The 12,621-nt window shown below is 46.1% G+C and overlaps 1 protein-coding gene across 6 annotated transcripts in view; it reads left to right on the forward strand.

Annotated features, from left to right (window-relative positions):
- Window positions 1-722: 722 nt before the first annotated feature.
- LOC123443657 overlaps window positions 723-12,621 on the forward strand; it is a 46,181-nt gene continuing 34,282 nt past the window's right edge. For 2 of the 6 annotated variants that reach the window (XM_045120133.1, XM_045120135.1), the window contains exons 1-4: window positions 724-860; window positions 937-1,140; window positions 2,093-2,506; window positions 3,256-3,639. In XM_045120133.1, the coding sequence (XP_044976068.1) occupies window positions 976-1,140; window positions 2,093-2,506; window positions 3,256-3,639 (963 nt within the window). In that variant the 5' untranslated portion in view covers window positions 724-860; window positions 937-975. Of the gene's footprint in view, window positions 861-936; window positions 1,141-2,092; window positions 2,507-3,255; window positions 3,640-12,621 lie in introns of all 6 variants that reach the window. The other 4 variants (XM_045120134.1, XM_045120136.1, XM_045120138.1 and 1 more) reach the window with 4 other exon arrangements.

A 12,621-nucleotide genomic window follows, 5' to 3' on the forward strand; every position in this document is an offset into this window, starting at 1 on the left:
GCTATCTGAGGGGTGCAGGAGCGAGGGGGAGGGCTATAAATAGGCCCGCGACGGTGAGCCGATTCGGGTGTGCCGGTGACTCACCGTGGCGCATGGGGGTGCAGGGAGGAGCTGGGGTCGAAACCACGGTCTTAGGACGTGGTTTTGGACTGCCAGAACCATCTGCAATAGAGGGAGAGAGATAGGAGTCGAGCCTCCGTGGCCGCGCATCCTTGGCCGGTTCTCGTGCGCGCATGAGGGTGTCGACTGAGATTCTTCATTTTCGGAGCCTCGTTCTCCTTCTCCGCGTTGGTTTCAAGATCCTTGCCGAGTATCACTTTTGGATGCAAAAATGTGTAGAAGAAAAATATCATGCAGCTGTTGTTAGAGTAGTGGTGCTTTATTATAGGGTTACTATTGAAGATATATTTTTTTGATGGCTGAAAAACAAATTTTTGATGTTGTAAATTATATTTCAAACATTTTTTTATGTTTTATTATAGGGCTGCCATTGTAGATGGTGTGAGGAAAGGGAAGGGGGAGGCCGCCGCAGCAGTAAACACTCCCACCAACAAGTGGTGCCGGATTTCTGTCAGTCTCTTCTCTTCCTTCCTGAGGCTGTCTGTACCCAACATTACAATACAGGCACAGCCTTCCTCGTCTCTTCTTTTCGCCTCGCTTGTAGCAGCAGCAGTTTCTTTTTCGCACCCCCCTCTGCCTCCGAATCCTCCTGAATCCGCCCCCCCCCCCCCCCCCCCCCCCCCCCGGGGCTTTCAGCCATGTTTTTCCGCGGCCTTGACCGCGTTATTTTCCCCAAAATTTGAACTTTCCTGGTGTTTGCTTCTTTTGGGGGTGTGGAAGAGCTCGAATATTTCTGTTCGGTATGTTGGATTGGGAATTAATTGCAAGTGCAGCTTCTTTTTTCTGTTCTGAGGATGTTCGTTGACATGGATGCAGGAATATTTGGTTTCTTGACCGAAACCCTGGCGGTGGAAGATGGATGCCAACAAGGACAAAGGGAATGACAAGGTGCATTTGAGGGATTGGTCGTCCCTGGAGGCTCTGCGCACATACAAGAGACGCCGTCAGCCAGAGCCAGAGCCAGAGCCAGAGCCTGAGCCTGAGCCAGAGCCCAATCCCGTGGATGTGCGGGAGCAGCAGGTGTAATCTTCAACTGAAATCTGTGTATTACATGGTGCTGAGTTAGAAAGAGACTTCAGTTGCAATGTGGCACACATAGGGGTTTACGCTAGCCAAATATTTTATTTTGGCTTGTTAGAACGAATTAGTGACATCAACTTGGTAGTTGCATGACTGCGGGAGGGCATCAGTAATAGGGTGCATATCGCCAAAGCCTTTTGAATTTTCCAGGATTACCACCTGACTTCGGTAATCAAATGGGTGAAGAATTGATGAGTAAGTATAAGAGCTTGTTTTTCAGTGGTCTATTGTATGCTTTTGTTCTCCATGGCTGCAAATTTCTGGTTACAGATTATCTTATGCTCGCCAAGCAATTTGCTGGGGGCAACATTCAGCTTTTGCCTTTTGCAATCTTGAAATACTTTGCTAATGGTAAAAGAGTGCCACATTTGATTTTGCCGTGTCAAAAGCTTGAGTGGTTATTTCTCGGAAAAAAAACATTGAGTAGTATCTTTGCCAATCTGTTTTGTTGGTCAAACAGAGTAACATAGAGGAACTTTTCCTTTCTCCAGTTAGTATTAAAACCTGTGAAAATGAAATAACAGGACATGCATGGCATATCTTGTCGGAACCCTATGTTACATGGATACATGCTAGATACATGTCCACCAAGTATCGGGAGAGTTAATATTAAATTAAATACAAATCACCAGCGTCAAGCCACCACCACATGCTAGAATTTATAAAAATGTAAGTACCCCCCATATCCAATTTGTCACATATCCGTGTTGGTGTCGCATAGATTAAAACCCTTTTACTTTGCCAGCTTTTAATTTTGTTTATATCTTTTTCTTCAGTAAGTGACATTCTTGCTGACCTATTAAACTCTATTTCAGGGCCTTCATTTATTATGACTTGAATGAGCTACTTATATTTGCATATATAATGCAGAGTTGATCTTATTTTTTTGCAGGTTACTGACACTTTCTGGAAAAGTAGGGATATTGGATGGAAGCACGGGATAATGATTGATGAAAACAGACAACACTGGAAGTGTATGTATTGTCACCTGACTAGGTATGGTGGTGGTGTGTCTAGACTCAAACGGCATCTTGCTGGTGATTTGGATGTCAAAATGTGCCCAAAGGTTCCAGCAGAAGTTTCTGAAAATATTAGGGAACATTTGCAGAAGAAAAGAAAGAGACGAAAGCAGCGAGCTGCTCAGAATGGTGTCAACAGTGTGACCAGGAGCTTTGCTGATGATACCAAGACTGAGAAGGATCCTGTATCTGTTGATTTAGAGGTGCCAACTCGAATAGACACTTACATTCTTGAAGAAGGCACTAACCTGACGAATGCGGATCATCAGGAGCCTACCATTTTTAGGGTATACAAAGGGACAAGTGTACTTTCCCCTTAATTTATTTTCTGTTCAGAGCGACATCTACTGTTTGTTTAGCTAATTTAGCATAAAGGGGTAATAGAATGATTCTGTTCATGATGAACAATTGTTTCATCTGGAGTTATAAAGAATCACATTATTGGATATTTGATTCGCTTGGTTGCTTACTTTAGGTTCATGCACCTGTGGACTTGGAATGGGTATGTTACAACACCTAACCGATTTCAACTCAAACCCGCAGTGGTACCTCAGAAAATCTAGAATTAACCAAAGGCAATTAAACTTAATAAGACACAATAAAGCCATCCGTAAAAACAAAAATGCCAAAATATCACTGTGAGATTGTGAAATTTGTGGATTTCGTATCTTTGAAGACTAGTGCTCACTGCTGAGAGTGGTTTGAAATAAAAAATCACCCATGCACTGTCAAAACAGACAAATTTGTGGAATATGATCGGCAAGAACATTCTTCCTCTTTCATCCTTTTAGAACCATACTGTCATACTCATATGTTTGTACATTGTTTTGCTTGTGCACATACCATAGCATCTCTTTACATCTATGATATTCCCAAGCTCATTTGAAATGCACAAACCAAAATAAGTACAAACCCAGCCATGAGCACAAAATCCTTGTCCTGATTATTTGTGATTTACATCTCATAATTTTTTTTGTGCATCTGCTGAGCACTACCAATAAACTTGTACTGATCCATGTTTTACATTGTTTTGCAGCCTCCCTTGTTGCTACGAGGGGTAAGGGATATTGGATGGGAGCATGCGGTGGATCTTGATGGAAATAAAAAACGGTGGCAGTGCAAGTGGTGTGATTTATGTCGAAGTGGTGGGGTAACTACATTGAAGGCTCATCTTACTGACAGCAGCTGCCCGAAAATTCCAACGGAAATGTCAAAGCAAGTGTTGCACTTCGTTGAAGAGAAAAGAGCAGCACGGCAACTTTTTAATAGGGACCCATGGCCCCCTTACAAGAAAATTGATGGGGCTAGTCTTTTTTGCTCAGAAGGGAAAGAGGAGGGGCTTGTATCATGTAAGACTGGTCAGCAACCTTCAAATAATGGTATGCATATGCAAACATCAGGGAATTGCACTATTGATGAGGTATACGAACCCAATAACTTAATTCCTGTTGATTCATTTAATTTATGTTAAACCTTGCTCCCTCATTTTTCAAATAATTACGACTTTGAATGTCGGGTGCACGTTTCAAACTTTGGTCACTAATAAGTCTTCTCACCTTGAATGCCATCATCATATTTGTTAGAAATTACATTTACATAATTATATGTTTATAATTTTGCTAATATATAATTAGAAAAACTAGTGGACAAAGTTGTGTATTGGAGAATGTAGACTGTCTTTGTGTGTGAACTCGGAAACAAGTAGAGAGGATGGAGACAGTAAAAGCTTATCAAGTTATGCAACTGGTACTTATGTGCAGTGACCTTTTCATGAAAAGGAAATAGAAGAAAAGGGAACATAACAAGCCATGGACTAGAAATTGATTTATTTTGATAAATGACATTAAGTTGTAAGATTTGTTTGCAAATCAATGTCATTGCATGTTTACCAAAGTAGTCAAGTATCTTATGTCAGTGCGGCTTGTCCTGAGTCAAAGTCCAAGACCCATGAGTGTGAATCTATAATACCTAAATAGTGCATCCCCACTATCTCATTTCTCTTAACATGCATCATGTCCACATCAGCAGTGAGACACATCAGCCATACTTTGCCCACGTCATGCATTCACTGAATGGGCCATGTCAGCAACTTCTTAAATCATTCGGTTTACTGGAATGGTTCCTGATCCGTTTAGTTTGAGACTTTCAACAACGTGAGTGGGTGACACACCTCTAACTCTTCCCCTTCCTCTCACTTGATCTCTTCCCCTCCCTCTTCAGTTTCTTTTTTCTTTCTTCTAATTATTTGGTAACTGAAGAGCATCACAAGGATACCATTATTTCTTTCCTTCCTCTTAAGATTTCTTTCCGAGTGTTTCTAATCTCAACCACGGAACACACTAATCCTCCAGCATAGCCCCTCCTCTTCTCCACCGAACCTCCTTCATATTCCACTCTGATTGTGCGCTACGACACAAGCGGAACGGTGCGGTTGTCGAAGATGCCAGCGGCGTCCGGGGTGAAGTGGTCGAGCAGGGACAACCGAGGCTTAGGACCGAACACGGGGAGGAACCTTGAGACCGACAGCCTGTCAGGAACGAGAGGCTCCCCTGTTCCAGCGTGCCAGAAGTATCCTGGAGGGTAGATCGTCCATCCAACGGCTGAGGGAGGCAGATACCGATTCGCTGAAGAGGGAGTCGACAACCGTTGATCCAGCATTCGACGGCTCCGCATCGATCCCGCATCGCTGTTTACTTTCCGAGAAGCACTACCAGCTGCTTTATTACTTTAGCTACTTTATGTGTATTGGCTTATATAAGCCTCTCTTTCCAGTCCATTTGGGCATGTAAAATATGTATGGGTAAAACCCTAAGCCGCCGGTGGCGTGCTCTTGCTACTTTCCCCAATTTGAGAGCAATACAATTTGCCTCTTAGCTGATTTCGGTCTCTCAAATTAGTTCAAAATAGCTTTTCTTCTTCAGTCAGTCAGTTAGATCCTGACAATTGGTATCAGAGGCCAGTCGATCCTCGGCTGGAGGTGGCGCGTAGAGGAGGAGCGAGCAGTGATATTCCTCTCTGCGAGATCTAGATCGGGCGGCGGTGTACGCGGGCGGCGGCCGGAGTGGCGTTGTTCGGGTGCAATTTTAGAGCAGCTCTGGTTGACAGGGAAACTTCCCTGTTGTAAAACCCCATCTACTGTGCTGAGATTGTGCATCCTGGAGGCGGGCGTTGGCGGCGGTAGATCGAAGATCCAAGGTACTCGAGTCAAATCCCACCACCCAGCCCTGTTTTAGGCCATCACCATGATAGGGCAAGCAACCTTGATAGTGACAGCCGATCTGCAACTGGCATCGTTGGAGTTGGATATTAAAACACTGCAAAGCAACAGGGATGAAGATCGGAAGGAATTTCAGGAATTCCGCGCCATGGTGAATAAAAATTCCGTAACAATGCAGAGCAATTTTGACAAGATCCAAGAGAACTTCAGAAAGTTGTTGCTGGATCCTGACTCTGAAGAGGGATAGATTGAGCGCTCTGAGCAAGGTAGTGCCCAGGTGAAAATTAATGAGGTGCACTCACATGTTGTACCTGCTGGTAGGCCGAAGCAATTGAACAACTACACACCACCATCAGTGCATGGACAGGAAAAAGAAGCACTAGTGGTAGTAGGGTCTGCAGTGTTGAGATTACACAGGAAAAGAGCTGAATTTGGATGGTACTAACAAGGTACCATACATGCATCCTAACTTCAGCAACAACAAGCACGAGGGTAATCAAGCAACAGGGCAACAACAACAACTGCAGTTACCTCCAGTTGATATGGGCACAATGGAAGAATGGCCAGATGGGCAAAAGCAAAGGCAGTATTCTCCTTTAGACAATAGAAGGCCTCTTCTCACAGTGAAACTTGCAAAACTGAACATTTCTGAATTTGAAGGACAGGATCCTGAGGCCTGGATTCAGAATTTGGACCAGTATTTTGCTGCTGCCAGAACACCAATTGAGCATAGAACTGAGCTAGCAATATCTTATTTAAAAGGGCCTATTGTTCAATGGTGGAGAGGAACTGGATATGCACCTAGCAATGTGCCTTGGCATAAATTTTGTTCTTATTTATCTGAAAGATTTGCTATTGACTCAGCCTGTGATGTAGTAAGTTCCTTCCATGCAATTCATCAAACTTCTACCTTGGCAGCTTATGTGGAACAGTTTGAGCAGTTAATGAATATCATGAGAAGAGAAAACCCTGGTATTCCTGATAACTACTATGTGACTAGCTTTGTGTCTGGCCTTAACACTTACATCAAGAGCCATGTGGAATGTTTCAAGCCTAAGGGTATGCAAACTGCCATATGGTATGCTAGAAGAATGGAAAAAGCCCAACCACCAGTGCATGTGGTGCAGACTAAAGCTTATGTTCCACAACTAAAGAGGCAAGTGACTTTTGAACAACCAAAGATAGAAGGGATTCCTGCAGTTCAGAACAGAAATGTAGTGATACAACAAGCAAAACAGAACCAGGTTTGCTACAAGTGTAGGGAACCTTGGGTCCCAGGGCACAGACAAGTGTGTAAGATGAGTCAAAGAGCACAAATTCAAGCTCTGCAAGCACAAGAAGAGGAAGTACCTGAGACCATCTATGTTACTGATTTTGCTGATCCAGACTTGGAGAACCTGGACCAACTTCCAACTGATGCAATTCTTCAAGTGTCTATGCATGCGGCAACTATGGGAATAGGAGCAATCAAAAATACTTCTATTCTGACAGTCCAGGTGGGCAACACTTCTGCAACAGCATTAGTGGATAGTGGCAGTACCTCCACTTTTGTTTCACCAGAGATGGCAGCCAAATTACAAGTAAAACCTAAGTCCACCCCTAAGGTTAGAGTGGCTGTAGCCAGTGGAGAGATCCTATGGAGTGAGTTCATGGTACATGATTGCCCCTATGAAATACAAGGTCAACATTTTACCGACAGTTTCAGAATTCTGCAATTGAAGGGTTATGCCATAATATTGGGAGTTGAGTGGTTAAAGAAGTACAACCCAATACACATGGATTTCATTAAAGTGGAAATGAAAGTGTCTGCTTTGAATGGCCAGTTAGTCACATTTACTGATGAAACAATGCCAAAGGCAGAGCCTGAGGAAGCTACAGACTGTACTGATAAACTGATGGAACAGGCAGTGTGTGGGTTTGTCTTGTTTACTGCATGTGCTATTGAGATGGGGGGCACAACTAAGGAATTACCTGCAGAATTACAATCTCTGCTGCAAAAGTATGAATGCTGTTTCAGGAACCAATTGAGTTACCTCCCAGCAGACCATGTGATCACAGAATTCCATTAGTGGAGGGAGCAACAATAGTGAATCAGAGACCTTAGAGAATGCCCCATCACCAGAAGGAAATATTGGAGAAGATCATCAAAGAGTTGTTAAAGTCTGGAGTGATTAGGCCCAGTACCAACCCTTTTTCCTCTCCTGTTTTGCTAGTCAAAAAGAAAGATGGATCTTGGAGATTGTGCACTGATTACAGGAAGCTGAACTCTATTACCCTCAAGAACAAGTACCCAATTCCGGTCATAGAAGATTTATTGGACCACCTAAAAGGAGCTAAGTTTTTCTCCAAAATTGATCTTAGAAATGGTTACCACCAGATCAAAATGACAGAATGGCAGAAGAAGATATCTACAAAACAACTTTTGTTACTCATATGGGCTTGTTTGAGTACCTAGTCATGTCTTTTGGTCTTACCAATGGCCCTCCTAGCTTTCAAGCCCTAATGAATTTTCTCTTTGGCATGCTGAAATTTGTAGTGATATTCTTTGATGATCTCCTGATTTTCAGCACCTCTCTGGAAGAACATAAACAACACTTGACTCAAGTGTTTGATATACTGCAAGAGAACAAGTTATATGCAAGATTGGAAAGATGTTCTTTTGGTCAAACTGAAGTTCAATATTTGGGCCACATTATTAATCAAGAGGGAGTGGCTACTGACCCATCTAAGATCAAGGCAATCCAGGACTGGCCAGCTCCTACCAACATCACTGAGTTGAGGAGTTTCTTGGGTCTGAGTGGCTATTACAGAAGATTCATTCAGGGTTATGGCTTGATATGCAGATCCCTGTTTGATTGCTTAAAGAAAGATGCTTTCCATTGGGATAAGGATCAGGACAAGGCATTTGCTGAAGTAAAGGACAGGCTCACTCACTCTCCAGTCCTGGCCTTACCCGATTTCTCCAAACCATTTATATTAGAGGCTGATGCCTGTGGATATGGTTTGGGAGCTGTATTGATGCAAGGAAGACCCATTTCTTATTTCAGTAAAACAATTGGGCCTAGAGCTGCTGCCTTGTCCACCTATGATCAAGAAGCTATGCCAATCATTGAAGCTGTAAAAAAATGGAAGCATTATTTCCTAGCCACTGCTCTAATTATCAGAACAGATCAAGAGAGCCTGAAATATATACAAGAGCAGAAACTCACTGAGGGAATTCAGCACAAGTTGCTACTCAAGTTGCTGGGATACAATTTCACTATTCAATACAAGAAGGGCAAGGAGAACAAAGCAGCAGATGCACTGTCCAGCGTGAAGCATTTAGCTTCCATGCTTATTGCTAGCAGTACTACTCCCACCTGGGTAGTAGAAGTGGTTAAAAGTTATAGCCAAGATGGAAAGATTAAAGAGTTGATTGCTCAGTGCACTGTGAACAAGGATAACACTACTTCCTACTCCTATAGGAATGGTATCCTCAGGTTCAAGAACAAGGTGGTAGTGGGGAATGCAACTGCTCTAAGACAAGTCCTACTGAAAACTTTCCATAGCTCTGAGTTAGGTGGTCATTCTGGGGAAAGAGCTACTTATCAAAGGGTAAAGTTGGTGTTTCATTGGCCAGGATTGAAACAGGATGTTATTGCATTTGTCAAGGCTTGCCCAGTCTGTCAAATAAATAAGGCTGAACATTGCCCTTATCCAGGCCTGTTGGAACCACTTCCTGTCCCTGACTTTGCTTGGGCTCATGTTAGTATTGATTTTGTGGAAGGTCTACCTCTGTCTGAGAACAAGGATTTGATTTTGGTAGTTGTGGACAGATTTACAAAGTATGCTCACTTCATTGCCATGAAACATCCTATCACAGTGGAATCTGTGGCAAGGGCTTTCTCTGAAACAATTTTCAAGTTGCATGGTATGTCAGTAGTAATTGTCACTGATAGAGACAAAATCTTTACTAGCAACTTATGGCAGCAACTGTTTAAATCCTTGAAGATTAAGCTGCACATCAGTACTAGTTATCATTCCCAATCTGATGGGCAAACTGAGAGGGTGAACCAATGCCTGGAGAATTACCTGAGATGTATGTGCTTTCAGCAGCCAAAGAAGTGGCATGGATGGTTGGTTTTAGCTGAGTGGTGGTACAACACTAGCTTCCACACTTCATAGCAGATGACACCTTTTCAGGCTCTTTATGGTTTTCCTCCTCCCAGGTAGCTGAGTCTGCATTGCCTGATACTATTTCTGTGGATTCTGACAATTTACTCCAAAACAGAGAGTTAGCTTTGGAAGTGATAAAGCAAAACCTTATCAAGGCCCAGGCAAGGATGAAATGGTTTGCTGACAAGAAGAGAAAGGAAAGAGAATTTTTGGTGGGAGATATGGTTTACTTGAAACTGCAACCTTACAGACACACCTCTCTCAGTCTCCACAGGCACTTGAAGTTGCACTCCAGATTCTATGGGCCCTTCAGAGTTCTTCAGAGAATTGGTCTTCATGCTTACAAGTTACTACTGCCTGAGGATTGCAAGTTACACCATACATTTCATGTGAGTCAGTTGAAGAAGCACATTGGGCCATCAGTAGTGCCTTCCAAAAACCTTCCTTTAGTGGGTCCAGATGGGTTGAACAAGATGGAACCTGAGGCCATATTGAAGAGGAAACTAATTCCCAGAGTTCGGGGGACATCAGTGTTCCTGTGGTGAGATGGTTGATCAAATGGGTGAATATGCCGGTGGAAGAAGCCACCTGGGAAGATTCAGCTTTTATACAAAAGGTTTTTCCTTCTTTTGCAGCTTGAGGGCAAGCTGCCGCTTAACAGGGGGAATTGTTAGGAACGAGAGGCTCCCCTGTTCCAGCGTGCTGGAAGTATCCTGGAGGGTAGATCGTCCATCCAACGGCTTAGGGAGGCAGATACCGATTCGCTGAAGAGGGAGTCGACGACCGTTGATCCAGCATCCGACGGCTCCGCATCTATCCCGCGTCGTTGTTTACTTCCCGACAAGCACTACCAGCTGCTTTGTTACTTTAGCTACTTTATGTGTATTGGCTTATATAAGCCTCTCTTTCCAGTCCATTTGGGCATGTAAAATATGTATGGGTAAAACCCTAAGCCGCCGGTGGCGTGCTCTTGCTACTTATCCCGCCGCGACACTGAGGATGTCGCGGACGACGTCGCCATGGCTGGCACTATCACGTGCATTCGCTCCGGGCCATCTTTCGCCTTCATCGACGACATTCGCCGGGCAACTTCGACGGCCGTGGACGCCCAGGGCCTGCGCCAGCGCCTTGACGCCGGCGAGCTGGACGCGCCCTGGCGCTTGGACGAGGGGCTGCTCCTACATGGCCGCCGCATCTTCGTGCCCGACCATGGCGACCTGCGCCACCAGGTCCTGACCTTGGCGCACTCTGCAGGGCATGAGGGCGTGCAGAAGACTCTCCATCGTCTCCGTGCTGATTTTTACATCCCCGGTGATGGCGCGATGGTCCGCGACTGGGTGCGGTCGTGCGTGACGTGCCAGCGGAACAAGACGGAGACACTACGACCCGCGGATGTACTGCAGCCGCTGGACGTACCCTCCCAGGTGTGGGCGGATATTTCCATGGACTTCATCGAGGGCCTTCCCAAGGTGGGCGGCAAGTCCGTCATCCTCACGGTGGTTGACCGCTTCTCCAAGTACGTGCACTTCATCGCCCTGGGTCATCCATATACAGCCGCCTCCGTGGCGCGGGCCTTCTTCGACGGCATCGTCCGCCTCCACGGTTTTCCATTCTCCATCGTCAGCGATCGTGATCCCGTGTTCACGGGACATGTCTGGCGGGATCTCTTTCGACTGGCGGGCGTGAAGCTCCGCATGAGCACGGCGTTCCACCCTCAGACAGACGGCCAATCCGAGGTGGTCAACAAGGTGATCACCATGTACCTGCGCTGTGTTACTAGTGATCGTCCACGAGCTTGGGTGGACTGGTTGGCGTGGGCGGAGTATTGCTACAACACCTCCTATCACTCCGCCCTGCACACCACGCCTTTCGAGGTGGTCTACGGGCGCCCACCTCCGGCGATGCTCCCTTACGAGCCTGGGACGGCTCGGTCCGAGACGGCGGGCGACTTACTCCGCACCCGCGACGACATTCTGGCTGAGGCACGCCAGCGTCTTCTCCAAGCACAGCAGCTAGCTCGGAAGTACTACGATGCTCATCATCGCGAGGCGGAGTTCGCGGTGGGCCGTTGGGTGTGGCTGCGCCTCCTCCACAGGACCACGCAGTCTCTGGACCCGCGCTCCAAGCGCAAATTGGGACCTCGCTACGCCGGTCCCTTTCGTGTGCTGGAGCGTGTCGGCACACTCGCATACCGCTTGGAGCTGCGAGCTGGTTCTCGCCTCCACGACGTCTTCCATGTCGGCTTACTGAAGGCCTACCGCGGGGACCCTCCTGCAGCGACGCCGGCCCTTCCTCCTACTTCGGATGGCCGCCTCCTTCCAGCTTCCGCACAGGTGGCGAAGGTGCTGCAGGCGCAGCAGCGTCGCGGCGTCTGGCATGTCTTGGTACAGTGGACCGGTCTGCCAGAGGAGGAAGCGACTTGGGAGAAGCTCGACGATTTCCGCCAGCAGTTTCCAGATGTTCAGCTCGAGGACGAGCTGTTTGAGAAGGCGGGGAGAGATGTTATGACCGGTACAACGTACCAACGGAGGAGGCCCAATGGGCAGGGTTAATTACGGGCTTAGCCCAAGTTATCTTACCTATCTTAGAGTCCAAGTTATATTAGAGTCCAAGTTAGAGTCCAAGTTATGTAGGGTTTAGTGGAGGCTGTCGTCCTATATAAACACATGTACCCCTTCGATATTAAGCAGACAATAAACAGTATATTCTGTTGTCGTCTCCCTCAGGAGACGAGAGCCCCAAACCCTAGCCGCCTCTCTCTCTCTCTCATGCCGCGACGACGCCCAACCGCCGGCGCCGGCGTCCCCAACCTCGCAGCCCGCACTTCCACCCCTACAACCTACGTCCGAGACCTGGTAGAACCCTAGCCTCTACCATACTACCATTGAACGCTTAAACTATATGAGTTTATGGAATTTAACTTCTACCGGTGCGTGCTAAAAAATTTCCGCAGCAACGTGCGGGGTGTCATCTAGTTACTTCTGAGGGCATTGACGGTGTCATGGCCCAGGGGTGCCTCGTGCCACTGGA

The sequence above is a fragment of the Hordeum vulgare genome, chromosome 3H (genome assembly GCF_904849725.1).
Source record: "Hordeum vulgare subsp. vulgare chromosome 3H, MorexV3_pseudomolecules_assembly, whole genome shotgun sequence".
NCBI classification, from domain to species: domain Eukaryota; kingdom Viridiplantae; phylum Streptophyta; class Magnoliopsida; order Poales; family Poaceae; genus Hordeum; species Hordeum vulgare.